Genomic DNA, 24,514 nt, shown 5'->3' on the forward strand with positions numbered 1-24,514 from the left:
CTACAATGCACTCCCTGCACCCATTCACAATACTTACCACTCCCTCTGCATCATGTCTTGGAGCGTGTGCAGTAGACTATTGGGGAAATCACATTTTCCCATCTCTCCTCCCAAGAAGAGATGGGTTGGGACAAGTAAACTGGCATGTCAGGTCCTTCTGTAACATTTGTTTTATGTATTAGAATGTATAGTAAGCTTATATTTAAAGGGAATTACATTTAGGTCCCTATATTCTGCATGAGTGTTATAATGAAATTTTAGGCTTTAAGCCACATGATTAGTCATTCTCTCCCTACAATGTTTAATGAAAGCTACATTTACTGAACTTTCTCCTCTTCTATATGCAAGATCTGCCTCCAGTGATACTTTTTGCTCTCTTCTTTTTTTCCTGCCTACATCTATGGTAGACAGAGCTGGCTCTAGGCATTTCAGGCAACAGCCTAAGAGGTCTATTCACTAAGCAGTGTTAGGAGACAGAGTGAAAAGTGATAAGAAAGTGATAAGGTACCAGCCAATCAGCTCCCAACTGTCATTTTTCAAACACAGCCTTTGAGATGACAGTTGGGAGCTGATTGGCTGGCACCTTTTCACTTTCTTATCACTTTTCACTCTGTCTCCTAACACTGCTTAGTAAATAGACCCCTAAGGCATTTGGAATGCCTAAGGGGCATCTCGCGGCTCGGCTGCAGGGGCCGCAGAACTATTAGCAGTACAGCCGGTGCATTGCACTGGGTCCCGGAAAAACAAAGAAGGGGCCTGCGCTTGGCAGTATTTATAATAAGTCAAACTGGCTCATTATTACAATACTCTGCAGTGCTACGGCTGGCAGCGGGCTGTACCGAAGAAGGAGGCAGTCTGGCCAGAGGAGGATGAGACCTACCTGACCAGGCTGTCACTATACAGCCTGAGACCAGGCCCCTCAGCAGAGGCCAGGGTGAGATGCGCTGCGCTGCTGGTGCCAGCCAGGACCTGGCCGCTCCGGCCTCATACTGTCAGGGCAGCTGAGACAAGTCAGAAGTCAACCGAGGCACCCGGGCGGCCGGCCAGAGGTAGAGAAGTAGCATGGGATTTGAAGTTTATCTTTTACTGCTTAGACTCTGAGCAGTAAAAGATAAACTACAAATCCCATGAGGCATTGCACCCTTTGTAAAGATAGCCGCTGCTGGAGGAAGCCAGCATGGGAATCCCTGACAAGTTACCATGCTACAGGTAATAATACTGTCCCCACACATCTCCCTGTAATTCACTGTTTACAGCATATTACATGTCAGGGTGTCAGGAAGGAGATGTGTGGGTGCATCATGCTGCACTCATACATCTTCCGGTCAGTTACCTGTTGATCCTCTGACATGTGGGCACCATGCTGCAGGTAATGCTAATAATAATGCTGCATTTGACCCCATCGGCACATCGCATACCTCCTAACATGAATCTAAAGGTGCCCACACACATACCGACTTGCTCCGAATCAGCCGATGTACACGATTTCCCCTGAACTCTCCCTGAACTCTCCCCAGGCAGTCGTGGTCACGATTTGGAGTTAAAAATGTCCAATCTGATTTAAGATCTATCTTGCAGCCAGTGCATTGTATCCCAGATTGGCTAATCTGCCCTACAGCACAGCAGATCTGAAGGTACGACGAGCGGGGACGCACATCGGCATCGTGATCAAGAGTAGAAACTCACGATTTGGCCATTTTTTACATGATCTGTCGTCACGATTCGTCGAAATCGGCCAAATTGGATGAAAAGTCGTTATGTGTGTGGGCACTTTAAGTGGCAAGGCTGCTCAACTATAATATATTTCAGTTTAAGAACCGTTTGTTTTGAGCGTTTTTTCCCCCCAAAATGTTGCCATCTGCATTTTCAAGACCACTTAATTGATTAAAGTGCCAGAGTGACGTCCTCAATATTATACTGCAATAACTAGTGTAAGGAGCATCTGCATAGAAAAGCGCCAGTTTAAAACTACCTTAAAACAGAAGGGAGGTGCAGGGCCCAAAACAGTTGGGACTGATAATGGCAGAGGGCAGGACTGTATTTGGAGGAGTAATGAGTAGAGAGGGGAGGAGTCGGTATTCATTCTTAAACCGCCCCCCCTAAAAGTAAAGTCTAGGGGCCTGATTCAGACCCGTTCGCTATCTGCTTACGCTCGCTAGATGCGTTTGCAAATTTGTCAAAGTGACGCCACGGGAAGCGATCGCTCGCCAAGGCATAAGCACGCCCACCATGTCTTAGCGAGCGGCCACTTTGTGTATGCGTACGCCAAATCGCACAGGCAGAGCCGCCCACCAGCAACACGTCATCTCCAGGAAGTGTATTAAAACATTGGTACATCGAGCACCATCGGATGTGAACGCAGTGCTTGAGGTAGCTTTACCCTACTGCAAGCATTGCGAGGAAATCAGTGTAAAAAAAAGGCAAGTGACGTGTACTATGACACTTCTTGTTAATTATGCACGCCTCTAAAACGGCGTTGAAACACTCATGCACGCCTGCGTTCGCATCTCCAACCCCCCGTTAATAGAGTCCTGCCCCTGTTACCACCCACTAATGGCCTCTCCTGTCACTCATTACCCTGGGCTGCCTTTGCTGGGCGAGCGAGTGGGTTGCCATCGCAGTGTGTAGTTCGTGCACGTGCAGAACGAAGCGTGCGCATGCGCGTATACAGAACATTGGGCCGCTTGCGAACGCACAGTGCGAGCGAGCGGCTCTGAATCAGGCCCTAGATCCGCCACTGCATGAGTCCCTGCTCCCTCCTCTCTATTCTACATGCACATTCCTTTCCCTGCCCGAGACCCCGCCCCCTAATTCTGCATTAGATGGCGCTCACTACGACGCACTATGAATTAACTATGAGTTAAATGGCGCTCACTGAGATGCTCTCTATATTATATGGCCCTCACTGCGACGCTCTCTATATTATATGCCGCTGATTTCGATGCTCTGCATTATATGGTGCTTCTATATTATATGGCGCCCACTACGACGCACTCTGCATTACATGGATTTCACTGCGATGCTCTCTATATTGTATGGTGCTCACTGTGACGCTCTGCATTATATGGTTACTCTGTAGTATATGGCACGCACTATGACGCACTCTGCATTATATGGAGTTCACAGCGAGGCTCTCTATATTATATGGCGCTCAGTGCGACGCTCTCTATATTATATGGCGCTCAGTGCGACGCTCTGCATTATATGGTGCCTCTGTATTATTTAGCGCTCACCACGACGCACTCTGCATTACATGGAGTTCACTGCGATGCTCTCTATATTATATGGTGCTCACTGTGACGCTCTGCATTATATGGTGCCTCTGTATTATATGGCGTTCACTATGACGCACTCTGCATTACATGGAGTTCACTGCGATGCTCTCTATATTATATGGTGCTCACTGTGACGCTCTGCATTATATGGTGCCTCTGTATTATATGGCGCTCACTACGACACACTATGAATTAGATGGAGTTCACTGCGATGCTCTCTATATGATATGGCGCTCACTGTGTGCATGATATGGCGCCTCTGCAATATATGGTCCTCACATCGATGCACTCTGCTTTATGTGGTGCCTCTGTATTATATGTCGCTCACTACGACACACTATGAATTACATGGCGCTCACTGCGATGCACTCTGCATTATATGGTATATGGTGCCTCTGCATTATATGGTCCTCACTGCGACGCACTCTGCATTATATGGCGCTACTGATACCTTATGTGCTGTGAGGCTACGCCCCTTTCCCATGTTCCATCCCCATTTTTCGGCCACCTGCCTACTGAAGTGACGGCGGGGGCCATGCATTGTCAGCAACATAGCGGGTACACACTGGCCGATGTGGACGATATGTGCAATCTACCGTATCGGACGACGTATCGTGTAGTGTGTACCGGGCATAAGGGCCCCATTTATTAACAAAGCTAAACACCAGCAGCATTTTTTCGTTTAGTATGGCAGTGATACAAGTGAAAATGCCACTGGTGTTTAACAATACTTACCCCTCCGGTGAGATACAGCGAAGTCCTCCTCAACAGCTATGTCCTCCGTTCAGCTGCTGGCTGTCTAACACTGGCAACGACGGGCTTCTGTGTAATGCGCATATGCGATGGTCTATCTGCGTATAGGCATGGCACTTAACTCAGAGGGGACCCAGCAGTGCCTGGAAGGCTTCACTGAAGCTGGAAAGGCAGCGCTGGATCCCCATTGCCGGCAAAGGGGACCGCAATGCTCTTGCCATCTAAAGATGGAGAGAACGATGCTGTGACAAACAGCTGTAATCTTAGATTGTTTGTTGAATACAGAAACGATGACATAACCCCTTTAGCGAGCGCTAAAGGTGTTATGCATCGTAGATAATGGGGCCCTAAGTAAGTAGGCTAAACTCTCAGTTGATAGAGGGGCGCTGCTGGATGACTGAGAGGTGCTGACTGTGCTGGATAAGGGGTGCATAGAGGCCAGCCTGGCCAGGGGTGCTGACTGTGCTGGATAAGGGGTGCATAATGAGGCCAGGGGTGCTGTTTCCTGATTTGGGGTGCTGGATGAGGCCAGGGGTGCTGTGTTGAATGAGGTGTGCACTATGAAGTCAGGGGTGCTGTGCTGGGAAAGGGGTGCATAATAAGGCTAAGGGTTTTGTTCTGGATGTGGGGTGCTAGATGCGGCCAGGGGTGCTGTGCTGAGAAAGTGGTACTAGATGAGGCCAGGGGTGCTGTGCTGAGAGGGGTGCTGTTCTGTGAGGCGGGCAGTGAAGGGGGCAGTATGTCGTGGTGTGAGGTGGGCAGCAACTGGATCAGTGTGTGTGCTGTATGTGTGTGTGTGTACATGTAGCTTATCTATCTATCTATCTATAGAGAGAGAGAGGGAAGATGTAAAAGATATGTTAAAATGGGGGCAAATCACAGTTTTATATCCTCTGCCAGACTACTAAAGGAAGAAAGAACAGGAAGAAAGAAAAGGGAGGAACACCTAAGAGGTAAGTGAAAACTGAGTATCATGTATGAAGAGGTGGGGGAGAGTGTCTGTAGAGTGTAGAGTGGTGGGATTATCTGCTAGGGGGCACCAGCCAACCAAATTGGTTAGGGCCGGCTCTGATGGTAGAGTTTCCCTTATGGGAACTTGCTATATCCATCACATAGCCCGATCATCCCTTAGGCAACCTAGTCTCCTGCCTAGGGTCCAGAGCCCATTGGGTGTAGAGCCGGATTAAGGGTGTGCACGTGTTCTGAGCTCCATCTCTTGTGGGCCCCAAGGACCGCCCAGCCAGAGCCAGATTAACCATTATGCTAATCAGACTGCAGTGTAGGGTGACAGTTTTCTTGCGGGGACACCAGCTGCCGCAAGCCCTGGAGTGATTTCGGCTCTATCAGAGCTGAGATCACTCCCACTGACATCACTTGTGATGTCAGTGGGGCCGGCCCCAGACTGTAGGCGTTCCCATGGGAACGCCTCTGTCTGGGCAGCCACGCCCCCAGCACGCCCACCTAAGGGGGCGAGCTGTCACTCAACATCGACAGCACTCCCCCTTTGTAGCGAGACCCAGAGCGACAGCATGCCTATCACTATCCGGGTCTCGCGCATGCATGCACTGAATTAGGTCCAGAGCGCATGGTTCTGTGGGCAGCACCGTCGCTGCCCCATGGCCCCTGCATCAGCCTAACGGGGTGCCTGGAACGAGACCATGCAGCCAGTTTTGCTGCTGGTTTGCCGCCCACAGCATCCTATGGACAATTCAGGCATGCTCCTTGCAGTCTGTATAGCTGCCAGGAGTGTTCTGAGGACGCTCCAGGCAGTGCTGTACTTAGTGCTAGTAGTCCTGCCACCGCCGTAACTGGGGTCCTGGCGTCCGGAGCAGGCCACACGTCCATCATGCAGTGGGTGCGGGACCACAGTCACCGGGAATGACAGCAATGCCTGTGCCGTCTGAAGGATGCTCTGGGCGGCACTGCTACAGAGATTCTGGCTGCAGGGTGCTATATCAGGCACATTGCTAGCAAGGTGTAGGGACCGTTTACGACGGTGCCACCCATAGGGCTCTGCGCCCTGTGCATTGACACTGCTCGCACACCGCCAGTTATGGCCCTGGGTGTGGCCTCATGGACGGCAAAGGGCGCACTGCCGCCCTGCAATCACGTGCCTGACTCCCTGCAGCTTTCATGTGGCGGACTTCTAATAATGATGCCGCATGAACACGGCGCTGTCACAGTGTACAGAGGAGCTGGTAGGAGCAACTGGGACTACATCTCTTGCCTTATCCTAGAACGCATAGGAGTGGAGGGAGGATCATCGTATGGTATCTGTAAGTCAGTTCACCCGACATAACATATAAGTGCTGAATAAAAAAAATACTGAGGGTGGGAGGAAAGAGGGAAACATACAAGTTACTCTAATTTATATGCTACTGGTAAATGTATGGACACAACATCTATCGGGTCACCTCAGCCGCCCTTCCCTCTGAGCAGCTCCCCGTGTCCTTGCCCATTCTCTTCCCCACCCATTCCCATCACTCTGCCCCCACCCCAGTACATACAGCACTGTAGGGCAAACACAGTTTAGTCATCCCCGTATATTCCCATTTTGCCAGTGCGGACATCTTTGCAGTTCATATATTGTAACATTTCTGAGAATTCTCCGCAGTCTGAAGAAACACGCTGTGGAAGTGGAACTACTGTAAATAAGCGCAACTTGGACCTTAATAACACAAATTGTGTCACTTCTGGGTTTACAGAGCACCTAATTTATGCCTATTTTAGTACAGGTATCACCAATCACTGCAACAATTTCTCCAAGATTAGGAAGCTTCATTCTTCTGTGATGCACTTTGCGCCTGATTCAGTAGCGTGCACTGCTGATCGCAGATATTCCCAAAGTTTGGGAATCCACGAGTGCTCCGGCACCGTACTGCGCAAAATTTTTCTTCCTTACTGTCTTTGACTAGCGACACCTCCAGCCCATCCATATGAAGCATATATGACACTCTGGGTCATAAAAGTGTCAGGGAAAGTGTATCAGAAGATAGCCACTGAGATAAGATCGTTTTTATTGCTGCAACTAGGTAATAGAGATTAGATAGAGTTTTGCTAGTAGCACACGCGTGCCCCTGGACAGCCTGGGTACTCCTGACACCGAGGACATTCTGGCAGTCCCCTTCGGGAGGGGGCAACTGGGTCGGACAAGCAGGGGACGCGGTGCGGTAGACGGGGCGCGGCCAGGGATACTACCCGGCTGTCGGGACGGAGTGGGGGCGGGCGTGGCCACAGAATAGCGACATTTTACCCCTGCCCCCGCTACACAATGCTGATATTTTCGGCATTGTGAAGCAGGGGTCAAGGTCATGATGACGTGATTCAGCGCAAATTGCGTCATCGGCGCCCCACTATGGGGGTTTGCCTGTGATTCGCGGGGTGGTTCGTGAGGGTCGCCGGCTGTCCGGGACCCTCACGGACCACCCGATTTACGGGGAACTCCCAGACAAATCGGGAGAGTAGATAAGTAAGCTCAGGAGTCATGTTACTTTCCCCAGCATTGTGGTGATGTAAGTTTGAACCGAGGAGCACATTTGTGTATGCATCAGGTCAGCTCAGGTTGTTTACATTTAAAACAATTAGAGTCCTGTGAGGTCCCTAGGAGAAATCTCAATTTAGGGGTGATGTAGGAAATGGGCAATATTTCTAATTCATCTCGGCATGTGATGCAGAAATTAGCTGCTTATTTACATTTACAATCGCTTTAAGAATGTCAGCTATGGACACCTCAGGGAATACAGGGCCTGATTCAGAGCCGCTTGTAAGCGGCCGCTCGTTCGTTCCGAGCGATGTTTGCACAACTGCGCATGCGTACGGATCGTAATACGCATGCGCGAACCAGTCAGTGCGGCCAAAAATCGTTTGTTCGCTAAATAGCGAATGCCTGCTATTTTGAGTGACAGGAGGAGGCGTATGTGGGTGGTAACAGGGGAAGGTGCTTGAAAACGGGGAGTGGAGATCCGAACGCAGACGTGCTTAAAGGTCAAAACGGGCGTTTTAAGGGTGTGCATAATTAATACATCAGCGTCATTGACCACGTCACTGGGTTATTTTATAGTCAGAACTGCTCGCAAGATTGCGGTAGGAAAAACCAACCACAAGAATAGCGAGCAGTTCATACGCTGGTCGATGTACTCGATTAATCTAATAAATAGCGGACATGATGTAGGATGCCAGGTGGTGTAGTTTTCCAAAAAACGACCGCAAGTTTTGTTCGCTCATTCAGACCTAGAGGCATGAACAGACCGCAAAGAGCGAACGTTCATTTGAATAGCCACCCCTTTTTTCTGAACGAGCGAGCGCAAATAGCGTCCGGCTCTGAATGAGGTCCACAATACGTTGCACAATTTAGCCAGACCAGTTGTCTCCTTGTCCAAACATAAAGAGTGACATGTGTGAGCATAAATATTAGACGTAATAAGCGTCAAGCCAGGGCAGCGGAGCAGCACATCAGCCTGTGCACAACCCTCATATGCGTCCGGCATCTTACGTAAGATAGAATTAACATAGGTACAGTACGTATTTGAAAATATACAGAAGTATGGTCATTTGTGGATACAATTCCTGTAATGTATCATAAGTGTAAATGGTCTATGGTGTTAATCAGTGGTATCAAACTGGGACCCTCCAGCTGCTGTGGGACTACATATCCCAGCGTGCCCTGTCACAGTTTTAGCATGCCCTAATAGCAAAACTTTGGCAGTGCATGCTGGGATGTGTAGTTCCACTGCAGCTGAAGGGCCCGAGTTTGACACCACTGGTGTAAATGGTCATTGAAGTGTGATCTAGGAGTTGGTAAATAGATTCATGGCCCTGAAGACCTCATTTGTTAAATAACATAGAAAAAAAACAACGTATTAAAACCTGGATTATGTCCTATGGGGAGAAATAAAGTAATGGCAGGGGATACCTCATTTGAGATCTGGCAAGACTCCAAGCCCTACAATTGGTGTATATCAGCAAAGTTTGGTGTGATGTGTGATAAATAAGAAGAGGGGCGCGTGTAAAAGACCTGATAACGGGGCGTCTGGGCTAAAGGTCTGTTCTAAAGCAGTTTCAGCATATCCACATCTGCCCCTGATCCAGTCACATAGCGATAATTAGCTGCAATAGCGTATGCTTTCGGACGCGGCAAGTTGACTCATTTTATACAAAGAAATTTGAGATTTATTATTGACTCAGATGAATTTGCTGATCACCCCATTGAGAACCTTCAAATCTGTGCTGTGCATTATATGGCTTACACGCTACTGGGACAGAGGGCACACACACCGCTGGACATGAAAAGTGCTACAGAAAGGGGTTTGTTTTCTAGGTTCCAACAAAGTACCCATGGCAAAGCTGGTGTCTGTTCGGTGTCCCACTGTACCACCATGAAACAACTTATTTGATACAGGAAAGATGGGCATAAGGCACGCAACCTGCAGTGTAGCAGAAAATGAATGAATGTGGCTGTACTTACAGCAGAAACATATCATTATGAAAATGTATGTATGCAGCAAAATTTGAATATGTTAAAATATAATGACACATGCGCAATTCAGTTTGCTCAATAGTGTCATCCGGTGGTAGAAAAAGCCTTGGGGACACTTTAGCATTCCATAAATGAAGTTGTCTTCTTATATGTTAAACACTTGCTACATGTGTATGTAGTAAGGAAGGAACACTGTCAAACTGATGTGCGAAGATTGAGGTGTAAAATGATAATAATTAATCAGTGGTATGCTCATGCCTATTTCTTTGTGTTTTATACAGCATATTAATGTATAACATTATAACATCAATAATGCTGTGAAAATAATACATCAGTCAGTCTTCTATATGGTTATTAGTATTGAGCGGAAAATTAAGCAGTTTGAGACTCTATGATTTCCAGTCATTAGGAACAAACCATTCATCTAACAGCAATGAATGTACAAACAGGTCATGAAAAGGAATCATTAATATAAGTACAAAGCCAGTCTTCTAACATTTCCACTGTCTCCTTTAGCAAGTCATCTTTTGCTGTAAAATAACTATTTTATTCTCCTTTTATCTATTACAGCACATTCTTTTTTATCTCTTCTCTTCTAATCTTATTCCCCTTCCTGGGACTTGTTCATGTTGCATACTCATTTCCTTTACTATGCATATAGGTTTAATTCATATTACATGTACAGTAGGGGCTGATTCTGAGTTTGGAGCAAAGCAAAAAAAGGCAGTGTCTTTGCACTTTGGTAAAACCATGCTGCACTGCAGGTGGGGCAGATGTAAAACCGCAGATAGATTTATATTTGAGAGAGAGACGTGTCCAAACTCAAATCTACATTGCAGTGTAAAAATAAAGCTGTCCAGCAGTTGTGAGATGCATGCAAAGGCAGCTAGCATTTACCCCGCATGCAAAAAAATAAAAAGTATTTGCATCTCTTACAGTGCAACATGGCCATACCTACTTTTGAAAAAGACTCTGAGGGAGATTGCAGACGGCTGTAGAGGGCGTGGTCTTCTCCACCCAAAGGGCGTGTCTACTTCCACCTATAGGTGTAGATATTCCTATAAGCTCACACACACACCTACATGAATAGATTCCCACACACACACAGTCTCACACACTTACATGAATAGATTCCTCTAGTGCCTTCTGTCCTTATGTACCTGCGGCCTACCTAGCCTGACCTACCAATGTCCAAGGCCTAGCGGCGACAATAACAATGATTACGGCCTTGCGCCGACAGCAACAATCCAGACGGCTTAGCCTGATTTACCTTTGTCCAAGGCCTAGCACTGACAATAACAATGATCACGGCCTAGCGCCGACAGCAACAATCCCTACGGCCTAGCCTGATTTACCTTCGTCCAAAGCCTAGCGCCGAATTGTAATGACCACGGCCTAGCGCCAATTTAACATGCCCATGGCCTAGCGCCGAATTAACATGCCCACGGCCTAGCGCCGAACCCTGATGGTCCAGGGAGGTTTGCGGGGGCTTACAAGTCCTGGGGTCTTCGGCTGAGCCGAGCCGGGCCCAGCCACAGCCTCCGCGTGTTCTTCAGCGGAGGTGGAATGCCTTCCCCCACCTCCGGGCTTCCTGGGGTCTTCACCTGGGCAGCAGTGGCCGGGGGTAGCTCTCTTGCATGGCACACTGCTGTCCCAGGGTTTCCGGTGCCTTCTCCGACTCCACTCCTGGTGGGCGTCGGTCTGCAGCTCTTAACCCGGCGGGCGGCAGCCTGTGTAAGCTCTTTTTAAATGGCCGACGCCCTGCGGGACTTCAGGCGTTGTCTTCATGCTTCTATCTTCGGGAGCTCTTCACCGCTCCTTCCTGGCCGTCGTACTCTCCTTGCCCCCTCGTGCCAGCTAATGCAAGCTCTATGCTGGGGAGAGGCTAGCCGGGAGGCTAGGTAAATGCTTTAGCGGGCTTGGAGTCGAATCCCGGCCTTGAGAGGCACAGAGACACCATCAGTCTAATGTGATGCCGGTCGCACGCCAATCAGTGCTCGCGGACCGGCAGCCAATCAGCTGAGGCTGCCGGTCCATGAGCTCCAATTGGTTCACAAGCGGCGCCACATTACAATGACGGCAGTACTGACAGTTCCCCAGTGTTTGGCATCCCTGTCCCACGCCACCCTGAGCTCACCCACCGCACGGCCCTGGCAGGTCAGAGAAGAGAGATGGGGCCTTACTGTGGCTTAATGTAAAAGAGGCCTTATTGTGGCATAATGTGTAAGGAGCCTTACTGTGGCATAATGTAAAGGGGGCCTTACTGTGGTATAATGTATATGGGGCATTACTGTGGCATAAATGTATAAGGGGCATTACTGTTACTTAATGTATAAGGGACATTACTGTGGCATAATGTGTTATAAGGGACATTATTGTGTGGCATAATGTGTTGTAAGGGGTATTACTGTGTCACAAAACCACACACCCTTTTCGTCCTTGACGCGGGGAGCTGTGATTGGCTCGCCGCGGCCATCCCCTGCTGGCCGCCGGTCTGTGAGCCCCGATTGGCTCACAGTCGGTGCCAAATTCAAATGGGCACGTGCTGATTGGCTGAGTCTGAATCCACCAGGATTCAGACCTGCCGCCATCACGCACGTGGAGCAGCGGTGGTGATCCACCGCTACCTCCATGCCCGCTGCGCCGGATGGCTTGCAGAATCATGAACGATCCCGGCCCCCCAACCGGCCTGCTGCTGGACCCTGCCACACCTTTAGACGGGGCTGGGATCCCTCCGGATCCCACCCCACCCTGATGCCCGGGGCTCCTTCCAACCCAAGGCACCCCCACCCTCCAGGCGTGGAAGGTGAGGATGCCTAGTAGCAGGGCCAGTGACCGCACTGGTACACTCGGCCCTGCTGCACATACATGAATAGAGTCACACACACACACACTTACAAGAATAGATTCACACACACACATCACACAGTCTCACACACACACACAGTAATAGATCTCCCTCCCTCCCTCTCTCTCTCCTCCCCCATGGCACTGACATTTGGCAGGAGTTGCAGTGAGCAACACACTCACCGTCTCATGCATCTCCTCTGTCTCTGTCTTCAGTCCTCCGGCGTTGGCTCCTCCCCCCTCCGTCCTCTTTAATCATTGGCTGGCCAGGGAATGCTGGGAGCATCAGTCTCTCCCAGCAGTCTGTAAGCAGGGGAAGGTGTGCCCAATAGACGTCCGACTCCCTGAACCCTGTGAGTACCCCCTGCGTCTTAAGCTCAGGCCCCACCCCCTTTACCTCCGGACTCGCGCATGCGCAGTCCGGATATTTATGTAAGGCTTTGTGAATGCGGGGGATTCAGCCTCCTTTGCAGGGTGGCGGTAGCTCCCACCTTAACTCGAGAAACTCCCGCGAAATTCAGGAGGGTAGACAACTCTGTACTTGCCTACTTTTGAAAAAGCATTTCAGAGAGATTGTGAAAGCAACACCTATGAGCGCGCGTTAAAGTGAACTTTTACTGCTACATCTGAGGGGCATGTCATAAAATAAATGAGCCCCAAAGCAGTTAGTAAGATCTATACTAATACTTTTTAGAAAAAGCATAGGCAGGGCCGAAAATAGGGGGGGCTAAGGGGGCAGGTGACCCGGGTGCTGGACTTGAAGGGGTGCCGGGGAGAGGCTGCCCGGAGGCTAGATTGCTGCTTTAGCGGGTTTGGAGCCGAATCCCGGACTTGAGAGGCACAGAGACACCATCAGTCTAATGTGATGCCGGTCGCAAGCCAATCAGTGCTCGCGGACCGGCAGCCAATCAGCTGAGGCTGCCGGTCCATGAGCTCCAATTGGTTCACGAGCGGCGCCACATTACAATGACGGCAGTACTGACAGTTCCCCAGCGTTTGGCAGCCCCGTCCTGCGCCGCCCCGAGCTCACCCACCGCACGGCCCTGGCAGGTAAGAGAAGAGAGACGGGGCCTTACTGTGGCTTAATGTAAAAGAGGCCTTATTGTGGCATAATGTGTAAGGAGCCTTACTGTGGCATAATGTAAAGGGGGCCTAACTGTGACATAATGTAAAGGGGGCTTTACTGTGGCATAATGTATATGGGGCATTACTGTGGCATAATGTATATGGGGCATTACTGTGGCATAAATCTATAAGGGCCATTACTGTTGCTTAATGAATAAGGGACATTACTGTGGCTTAATGTATAAGGGGCATTACTGTGGCATAATGTGTTGTAAGGGGCATTACTGTGTTGCATAATGTGTTGTATGAGGCATTACTGTGGCAGAATGTGTTGTAAGGGGCATTACTGTGTTGCATAATATGTTGTAAGAGACATTACTGTGGCATAATGTGTTATAAGGGACATTACTGTGTGGCATAATGTGTTATAATGGTCATTAATATGTGGCATAATGTTTTATAAGGAGCAATACTGTGTCACGAAACCACAAACCCTTTTCGTCCTCAATTTTGTATTTTTTTGGGGGGCGAGAATTATGGCCTTGCCCCGGGTGACAAAAATCCTAGTTTTAACCCTGCCATAGGGATCATTGTGCCTTATATCCAATGCAGGGAAATAATACTAAATATCTCATTTGAATGTACAGTATATATCTCTGGTTTTTTTTTGTATTTTAATATAACAGCTTTATAATGGGGGTAAGGTGCAATCAGGGAGATTACAGCTATTTTATTATTCTGTCTCTCTCACTCTCTCTCTGCTGCTTTTTTCATCTGTAAGAGAACAATTAGAGAACAAGTAGTTTTCTTCCCTTACCTATCCAAAATTGCTGCACGTTTATTTACTCAATAACATTTATTTATATAATACCAAAATATTACACAGTATTTTGCGTAGTTACATCATCATTTTTGAAATATGAGAGGGAACTGGGGCGGCTGGTGGGAAACCCAAACACAGGGAGAACATTCAAATCCAACATAGGTAGTGCCCTGGCCCCAGTACTGTAAGGCGGCAATGCTACTCACATACTGCTCAACTTTTCTCACGGTGGAACTGGGCGAGAATGGGGCATGATCGCACATCACAGGGGCCTAGTCACACATCATGGGCATGTGCCCATTGCTTCCGACGTGCTGGGCAGTTACCTCGCTACATTCCCCTTAAAGCACCACTTCAAAATTGCACACGTCCTGGTGTGCAGCACACGATCACCGCTGATTTGCATTGGCATACAGATGTGTCCTCATACATGTAGCCTCAATACGCAAACTTGCCTGGCGCGGTTGAGCCGCCAGGTCCCGTGCTACACTGCTAGCGTCAGGCTTCTTTTTCCGAAAATATATCTTAAGTCGCGATGTGACTAGGACGCACCAACAGCCTGTGCTGATCAATGTGATATGTGACACTTGTATATCTGTGTGCACCTGAGTCTGTACATAAAGCTGAACGGAACTTGGAATGAAAAAAATCTACGTCCGCTACATTGTAGCACTTCCTATACAGATTCAGAGACTCAGCGCCTGATTCAGCAAGGAACGCAAGTCTGCAGACGCATGCACCCGGCCACTGCGAAAATATGCTAATGTATGCAATTGCAATGCTGCCACTGCAAAACATGCAGACGCCCAGCACTACATAATGTCACCCCCTTACCTTTACTCACATCCACAATACCACGCTATACTGCGTAAACATCGGTAACATCGAGAACCATCGAACCCATTAGCATAATAGTGGTTGACCTGTCCTCACTCAGGATTTGGGCCGCTTCTTGTGTGCATCTAGTACTCAAGCTGTGTCTTCCGACGCTGGGGCTTAATTATGCACGCCCCTGTAATGGCGTCCAAACACACAGGCACGCCTACGTTTCTCAGACCACCCCCCTGTCACCACCCACAAACGGCCACTTCCTGTCAATCTTTTTCTGAGGGGACTGCATGCTCATTGCATCCGCTTCCCGATTGCAGCAGGCGGTTCGCACACGCCCACTGCGACTTATGTGCAGAACGCAAACAGGCCGGGTGCATGCGTCTTTGCACTTGCATTCCTTGCTGAATCAAGCCCTCAGTCACACATAGATATACCGGTATCATATATGCAATTAATCAGCACAGTCCGCTGGTGTGTCCTAGACACATCACATTGCGACTTAGATGCATTTTCAGCAAAAAAGATGCCCGGAGCTAGCAGAGTCTTACGGGACCTGGGGTCCCGAAAGGGGCATTTTAGCTCGACTGCAGCAAAATGTGTAAGGATACATCTGTATCTATAATGGGTGCAATAGGGCCCATACTGCACACAGGCTGTGGGGTAGATGTACTAAATCTTTGAGTGTGACAAAGTAGAGAGAGATAAAGTACCAACCAATCAGCTCCTAACTGTCATTTTTCAAACACAGCCTGTAACATGACATTTAGGAGCTGATTAACCAGTACTTTATCTCTCTACACTTAATCAGTCTCCAAGGCTTAGTACATCTCCCCCTGTGTTGAAAAATGACAGGAGCTGATTGGTTGGTACTTTATCTCTCTACAAGGTTTGATACATATACCCCTGGGTGAGATATTATTAAACTTTGGAGAGAGATAAAGTGGAGAGAGATAAAGTACCAACCTATCAGCTCCTGTCATTTTACAAGCTGTATTTAAAAAAATGACAGAAGCTGATTGGTTGATAATTTGTCTCTCTCCAAGCTTTGATAAATCTCCCCCTATATAGATAAAAAAGAACTGACAAATGTAGACGTTATTTAGCAGGAATTTGAGAATAAAAGCATTTACCTGTATTTTGCTCACATGCATATTTTATTATAATGACAGAACTGCAGTATCCCCCCAGGCTTCTTAATTGTGTCGCAAGTTGGAGTCTAGAGGGGAAATTTGCTAACCAACGATTATTTTTTTGGGTGGGTTTCAAACTGCTGCACATGCTGGAGGTTTTCACTTCCAATCCAAAGAATATAATGTATTTTGTGTCCAAAACGATCACATTATCTGACTGTCTCATCAGTCTGTTCAGTTCTTCCAGTGCTGTGGAAAAACTAAAAATTCTGTCAGAGTTGTGGATAAATAAATCTGAGTGTTGGGTTAGAATGGGGTGGGCAATAAACAGCCCTCCAGCTGCTGTTGAACTACATATCCCAGCATGCCCTGCAACAGTTTCAGCATAAGTCATGCCATCAGGGGCGTTTCTAGAGAGTAGGGGGCCCATGTGCAGTCTCCGACACGGCCCCCCTCCTCTCTGTCCGGCGGCCGGCAGCGCACTGAGCTGTGCGCGGCCAGCGCCGGCGTTATAGACACTGGGCACTAGAATGTGCCCAGACTCTATAGAGTATGCGCAGGTCACCGGGAAAATGGCTGCCTGTACAGCGCATGCGCAAACGATAGGAAAATGGCCGCCGTGGCCATTTTCCAGACGCTTTTACAGCGCCGAACCCCTGTGCTGACGTGGGACTCCAGAGAGGTAAGTAATACTATGGGTGCAGGGCCCCCTTGGACCCAGGGGCCCGTGTGCCCTGCACAGTCTGCACCCATTATAGATATGCCCCTGCACGCCATGCATGCCACCACACAGCATTGTGCAAATGTACACTGCCATAATTGTGAAAATAGTGCAAATCTTAAGTCCCCAGTAGACTCCAAGTGCCAAAAAGACGATGTGTGGTGCAAAAAAATGTAAAAAATGTTAAAACATTCAATGGCGAGGCGTCAGAGTCTCCATATGGCACAAAAAAAAAATGCTAGGTGAATGAGGACAGATCCATATTTGCAACACTTATTTGACCAAGAGAATCTCAACAGGCAGTGAGTCCTTTTATTTTCTGGATGGTTGTATAATATATGTACATTATACACTGTCATTCATATCAATTTCACTTACTGCTATCTGTACAATGTGGAAGATCTGAGACTGCAGAGGCTGAGCTGTCTACTCATTGAGATGAAATGCTGCATGCATGCATGTCAGGGCCCCCATACATCAGCAATTGATTGCAGCAATCGTGCAATTTGCAATCGATTGTGTATAAAAATCTTTCCCTTTTTCAATCGATTGCAGAATTGCCACAATCAATTGAAAAAGGGAAAGATTTTTATACACAAACGATTGCAAATTGCACGATTGCTGCAATCAATTGCTGATGTATGGGGGCCTTCAGGTATCTCTCAGTCAGGACAGTGAGTAAGGGCAGTGACATGATGCTGTACAGGCTGGATACTGCCCTGGTATTGGCAGCTCCTTGTCTGCTGATGATGATGGGGGAGATGATCCTTCAGTGAGCGCTTCCTGGGCTGAGTCTAGCATAGGAAGCCAAGTCCGGCGCTGCCGTGCCGCTCAGCCGCCTGTAGGTGGAGCTGTGCGCCATCTCTAGGGGAGGCTCTCCTGCTTGGCTGCTGCCGGAGACGAGGCTCATCACAGTAGATAAATACATTTTGCATCACCTTGTATTTTTTATTTATTTCTGTCCAGGATTTTTTATTTTTATTTTTTTTTTAACATATATATATTTTTTTACTCCCGTTTTCATTACCGGTGCAAGAGATACATCATGTCTTACCAAGGGAAGAAGAGCATACCCCACATCACGGTAAGCTGCAGCTGGGGTGGGTTTCAGCACCAGGCGCCGTCCTTTGTTACACTCCCTGTGCTCACGGTGGGGCAGGTCACTACAGTACACGCTTGGGACTTGGGGGTGGGGGTAATAAATATGTCATCATGTGGGATCCTAGGCTGGGGTGGAAAGCTGGCTATTATGGTTGCTTGTGGCTTCCCCTTGTGCATTGAGGAAGGGAATATAGCACCCCCATATCTGTACATAAAGACTGCTGTGTGCGCCCCCTCTTTGTCCTGATCCTAGCTGGGCTGGTTGTGCTGTACAATGACATCCAGAGCAAAGCTGTGATCACTGGTCTGGAAATAATCCTACTAGTCTGTCAACAAAGGCTGTGTATGGAGAGATCAGTGATTTATTCCTGTCTACAGGACATTTCTATTAAATGAAGTATATTATTAATGTTTCTGAATCCCCCTCCCCTAGATATAATTTTAGAACGTTGGCTTTAATTTTTTTTTTCTTAGTAGATCTGATTGATACATTGTATCCAGTCCCTCTGCCTTATTAATGGTAGTATGTTAAAGGTTGTGTAAGTAGTGGCTGAACACCAGGCACCACCATAGGAGAGACAACACCCCCAGATCTATTCTTGGCACCACCTCATACTGAGGCATTGAAGTGGGGATCAGTGGGAGTGGGGACAATGGCCTCAGCACCCTCTCCTCCTGAGTATAAATGGCTATATGCCTTCAGTACCTGTCATTGTTAATACATAGCAGAGCATCTCAGCTCCCTGTAGGCGTATTGATAAGACTCAGAACATGCCATCAGAAATGAGAGCTTTTGTGAATGGCTCCCGGCAGGAAGAGATGGTATTGTTCATTTATGGGTCATGTCAGTGCTTTGTGCATTTCATACTTTAATGCCTCATTGTGTGTGTAAATCAAATAGGTTAACAGCAGCTTGTACTGTACATTGTTAGGTATAAAAATATATAACTTCCTGATACTCCTTTATTTGTTCAGCATTTTTGGGGGGTTTCTAAATCGCTTACAGTATGGCTTTAAATTGGACCACAGGGATGCATTAGGAAAATTTATTTTGTATGGAATTATTTTCTAAGAGTGTCACTCCTCCAGACAAGGATTCGTTGGCCTAGGTGTCCTCCCAACTGTGGAACTCACAGGACTTGTATTAGTGTCTACACTATAATATCCTCGCTGACTAGAATCATTATGTATACAATTCCCGTGAGTGTCATCATTTTCTGTGCATCTAAATATTTATGAACCCCTATTTGCTATATCTATTATACACTGGACTGGAAATATATCTGTTGAACATCGGATGTGTAAAATAACAAAATTGTTGGAGATTTCTTCAAAACTTGAAATATTTATATATTACCAATATATCTATATCTCAAACTCTGGGCAATTTGTTATTAGTATTGTTTTTAAACGACTTTCCTTTATGATTCCGTGAGTCAGGGGTACATGTAAGCTAGAGCAAGCTCCAGCACTGTTAGCAATGCAGAATGTGCCAGAGGCTAGTTTATCACCCATCCCACCACAGGTTGCATCCACCTGTTACAGAACATAGGGCCCGATTCAGACCCGGACGCTAAGCCACAGATGCACGCTATGCGCTCTTAACACAAAGACTGAGCGCTACTTTGAGTGACAGATAGCGCCGTTTGTGGGTGGTAACAGAGGAAGGTGCTTGTGAACGGGGGAGTGGTGCTGCGAACGCAGGCGTGTCTGGCTGTCAAAACTGAGTTTTATGGGTGTACATAATTAGCATGGATGCATCATTGTACACGTCATTTGGTTATATTTCAGTCTGCAGTGATCGCAGTGCTTGTGGTGGGGTAGTGTCTACCTCAAGGGCTGCGTGCTGTTCCGAAGGCTCTCGATAGTTCTGATTAATCATACACTTCCTGGAGATGACGTGTGCTAAGTAAGAAAAGTGGGCGTCTTTATACCGGCGTGCGCTCACTCTGCCGTCGCTCTCTAAGACATAGAGGGCGTCCTTACACCAGACAGTGCGATCGCGGCATTTGCATACCCAGCCCCTTTTCGCAGCGAGAGGGTGCAGCTTAGCATCCGGGTCTGAATCAAGCCCATTGTGTATTTCAAAGTAAGGCAATGTCCATCATTCCAGCTGCTGTGGAAAAACACCTCCCTACACCAGAAGTATTCCTTAGTTCCCGTCTCCTCTATTACACTTCTGTTTTTGGGGTTAGATTGCAAAGCTGATAGCATTCGTGTCTAAACTGACATTACATACTGAAATCTCCATTACCAGCACAACAGAGATGCCATTGTAATTTTAAATAAGTTATAACAGGTACAAGTCTGATTAGCACAATAGACTTCTTTATTGCTGTATACAAGATAAAAGTGTATTATAAAGTAAAAGAGCACTGCACGGCAAGTCAGTCATTTTCTCCCCAGGTTATAAATCATATTGGTGAGGTGCTCTGTTATTAGTGCAGCGCTATACAAGGGAAGACTGGCTGCATTTCCCCTATTTTCCAGACAAGCGCTGACATACTGTAGGGTTTGCATGGAGGGATGAAGATATTCAATTTTCATAATAAATGTTTCTGTTAAAAGACAGATAAAAACATCATTATGGGGTCTATGGGGCTTATACATAAACCTGGACAGATCAGTTATACATGTGGAAACATTAGTGCACGTTATCCTTGGCACCTTCCCATTTGAAGAAGAACCAGTTTGTGGTCCATTCGTATACCTCCGCCTTCTCCAATGCCCGCCATGCGTATGCGCACTAACACTGCCGGTAGGAAACCGGAACTGTAAACTTTCACTACTAATTATTACACAGGTCTGCGAAATTTAAGGTATTGAAAGCTTTTTTTAATAATACTTTTATATTATATTTATATTTAAAAAAAAATACCACATCACATTTACCTATAAGGGGGTTACATACATTTTTAAGAAATAACAAGAAGTTTAATTGTTTTTGACATATTTATTGTGAAATACAAAGAATTGTAAATGATATCACTGTGTTTTTGTCTTAATTACATAATCAAATAACAATAAAATCAAACAATAATAGAAACAAAACCATAACTATTGAAAAAAATCATTAATATTTTGTTTTTTTTTGTCTTCAAACTTCATTTTGTCGCTTTTCGCTTATAAGCTTTTTCTGTGTCGTCTCTGTGTATCGTCCAGCAGTAGCCGGCCATCATGCTGACGTCCCAAAGACCCTGGTATCCTCTTCCTACATCTTTAACGTCTTGGTGGAACCATTCACCCTGTTCTTCACTGTAGTCTGAGATTATTCGCTAAATGCTCAACATGGGAATTCAAAAAATGTACCTTTATACTCATATTGCAGCCAAGGTTTCTATAACTATTAAGCATTTCCCTGACAATTTCTTTGTAGTTTGGATCCTTGACATTGCCTAAAAATTTGGAAATCACTTGTACTGTATGAGTGGTGTGTACTGTGTGTGTGTAGTGTGTAGTGTGTACTGTGTGTGTGTATGTGGTGGTAGGCAGGAGTTAAAATGAGCCAGCACAGGGCAAAACTGTGTTGCATCTGTTGTATTTTGTGCCACCTTTGCCAGCTCACCTTGTAGTTGTTGTGTGTGTGAAATGTTTCTTTAGACAGTATGGGGGTTTAGGCCCTTTGTAAATTTCAGCTCCAGGCCCATGTGGACATTAATCTGGCACTGGGCGGGGGGAAGTTTTATGACGAGAACTGAATAGCAAGATTCTATACTACCGACTGAATTCATTTAAGACAATGTTTTATAATAAATGTAGGCAGAATACATTTATTACTTTAAAGAATATGAAAAAAACGACTTATTTGTAAATACACGTTTTGCGGAAAAACGTGATGTGATATGCAAAATCGGGGCCCACCACTCTGTAGTTGGATCGTGACCAGCAGCTGTCCCAAGGGTCCTCCAACACCCTAATTCCAATGAAGGAATTTGGTACAAAAATAAAGAATAAAAGGATAGTGCATGAGCGTCTATCCGGACCCAGGAGACACAACACACTCAATCAAATAAAATGTAAATTTATTATTAAACACATGGACTAAATATCCCTAATAAAAAGGAATCAATGGTGGCATAAGTAGCCACTATAATAGCTTAAACACAATATACGCATTAAGAGATATCCTCTAGCGGAGCACCAGCTGAATGCTCCAATCTCATACAGTTATATAGCTTATGTATCTCTTCAGCTGTGTAAACACTTTAATGGTGTGTATAAAGATTGTAACCTTTTTTACGGACGATGTAATGCTCCGTAATATGCTCCGTGACACTGTAGCTTGTTAAATGTGTCCAGTTATTGCTACATATGTAGTTATAACTTGTGCGATTCTGAATTGAATTGGAACAAACTGTGAAGTCAATATTCCCTTTGCCAAATGGAGAGAAGGTGAGGTATACACTGATAAACTCGCCCGTTGCCCGCCTAGGATAATTGGGCTGAGAGTAATAGGCAGGTGTAGGCTCACCTGGTAATCTTCTTACCGTGTCCTGTGCGGCTACAGTCGCTGGGGTGGCAATCATAGATAGATATGGGGTCCCGTGTCCATGCTCAGATGTTTGCTGGGTTCTTGTGCGCTAGAGCAGCTGGTTAGCCAGGCGGTTGGCGGGACGTGGTGGGCCTCCCCGTGATCAATGTTTTTTTTTCCTCGCGCGCAAGCCCGATTTGGTGCTTTTTACGTGGATTTTAGCTCACACCTCCATGAGCTGCAAGGTAAAGTCCGACTGCAGGGACTTGCGCGCGGGATATTGGGGACTCGCGCGAGAGGAATCTCCGCTAATTGAATAGGTGGCGCGGCAATTAGCCATGGGATAAACTGTATAAGATGTGATGTTTACAGTCCCTGTGAGTAAATGTGGTTTAGAAAGTCCACTAGACCATCATTTCATATTGATACTTCTCATTGTTATACATCAAGGGTTATATTATATACTTGTAACTAGCTGTGCCCAAGGCTTTGAGACACTGTGTGCACATATTTAAATACATTATCACTTTTCTGGGTGTTATATTTCTGGTTAGCTGTAATTAGAACTGACAAAACACACATAAGAGCGTCTAGTTTAACATGTTAAATGTTAGGGTGTCAGGTTGGGTGGCATAGTATAGCAGAGTGCTGTTGTGCCAACAGCGGCATAGCATAGCAATGACACTTACATCACTGACCCAAACCCAACTTATCACCAGCCTCATGCAGGGGTATTCAATATGGGAGCGAAAACATCGTTTTTGCGTTAATATCGGAGGTATGACGTCATTATCGCAGGTTTTACTTTTACACCGTATTCAATTTCAAAGACTTATCGCAGTTTTGAAAAGTCTTTGATAAAAAACGGGGATAACTTTTCACCATTGAATAGGTGTCGAAAAAAAAGTGCAGAATTGGGGTTTAGGGGTGCAGGCTTTTAAAAAAATAGCCTGCACCCCTGGGAAAGACATTTAAAAAAGAACTGTGTCAAAAAAAGTTTTACAAAAAAATAGGGACACCCCCAAAACTTAATTTAATAATTGGGGTGAAAAAAAAAAATTGGGAAAAAATTGTATAACAATAGGGAAATAGGTTCAGGGCTATTCTGCAAGTATGCGGCAGGTGTTTTCTAGAATAGAATTATAGCGGCAGGTGCACAAATGCAGAATTTTTAAAAGTTTACTTTAGGGACTTAAAAATATGCTAGTACCCATTTTCATGTACCCCAAATTTGATGGGACCATTTAAAAAAACGAAAAAAATAACCTAAGTGCTCTTCTGCATCACTTCTTCAATGTCAGGAAAAAAACACCTGCTGCGGCTATTTAAATCCCCGACTTTCAATTAAAGGCTAAAACGGGGGTACCCATAGTGTTCCCCCATGTTTTACAACTTTAGGGGGGTCTTACAATTTTTTTAAGGAAAAATTCGTAACTTTACGCAAATCCAACTTCGGAGTTTCCCATTTTCGTTAATTTTATATTGAATACGGGGATAAGCGGGAGCGCGCCCGATACTTTAGCGCAGGTAAAAACTCCGATATGAAACGTTAACTTCGACAGTGAAGTTAACGTTTCATATTGAATACCCCTCATAATCCTTTGTTAACATTGGGTGAGTGGGGAATGTGAGAAATCTGTATGTTTATACCGCTTTTATACCTAAATTCCAGGTCTCACCCGGAGGTTGGAACAGGGTTCTAAACCGGATCAGACCCGGAATTTAGCCAGCGTTGACCCAGGATATTCCCGGGTCGGCGCCTTTCACACCGGAGCCAGGTCTGCAGTGACCTGGCTCTTCCGGCGTGGAGTGGACGCTGGAGATGATGTCATCTCCAAGCGCCACTGAAGCCGGCCAATCGACAGGCATGCGGCACGCACCAGGTCATCGTGACCCAGATCACGCCGTTTACACTGCAGGGTTTCACATGTCATTCCCGTGTTAAACCCTGCAAGTTACCTGGGTTGGATTGCCGGGTCACTCGACCCGGGAATCCAACCCTGTCCCCTTTTACACCAAGG

The 24,514-nt window shown here is 46.6% G+C and overlaps 1 protein-coding gene across 3 annotated transcripts in view; it reads left to right on the plus strand.

The window, feature by feature from the left end:
• The window catches only part of CRMP1 (collapsin response mediator protein 1), a 104,091-nt gene that overhangs the window by 23,241 nt on the left and 56,336 nt on the right, over positions 1-24,514 (plus strand). Inside the window, exon 1 of one of the 3 annotated variants that reach the window (XM_088463590.1) lies at positions 1,150-1,209. The exons of 1 other annotated variant lie outside the window; for it this stretch is intronic. In XM_088463590.1, coding sequence (XP_088319716.1) covers positions 1,201-1,209 — 9 coding nt within the window. In that variant the 5' untranslated portion in view covers positions 1,150-1,200. Of the gene's footprint in view, positions 1-1,149; positions 1,210-17,795; positions 18,006-24,514 lie in introns of those variants that run through there. One more of the 3 variants, XM_088463589.1, reaches the window with a different exon arrangement.

The sequence above is a fragment of the Taudactylus pleione genome, unplaced genomic scaffold (genome assembly GCF_031769625.1).
Source record: "Taudactylus pleione unplaced genomic scaffold, aTauple2 ptg001408l, whole genome shotgun sequence".
Classification (NCBI taxonomy): Eukaryota; Metazoa; Chordata; class Amphibia; order Anura; family Myobatrachidae; genus Taudactylus; species Taudactylus pleione.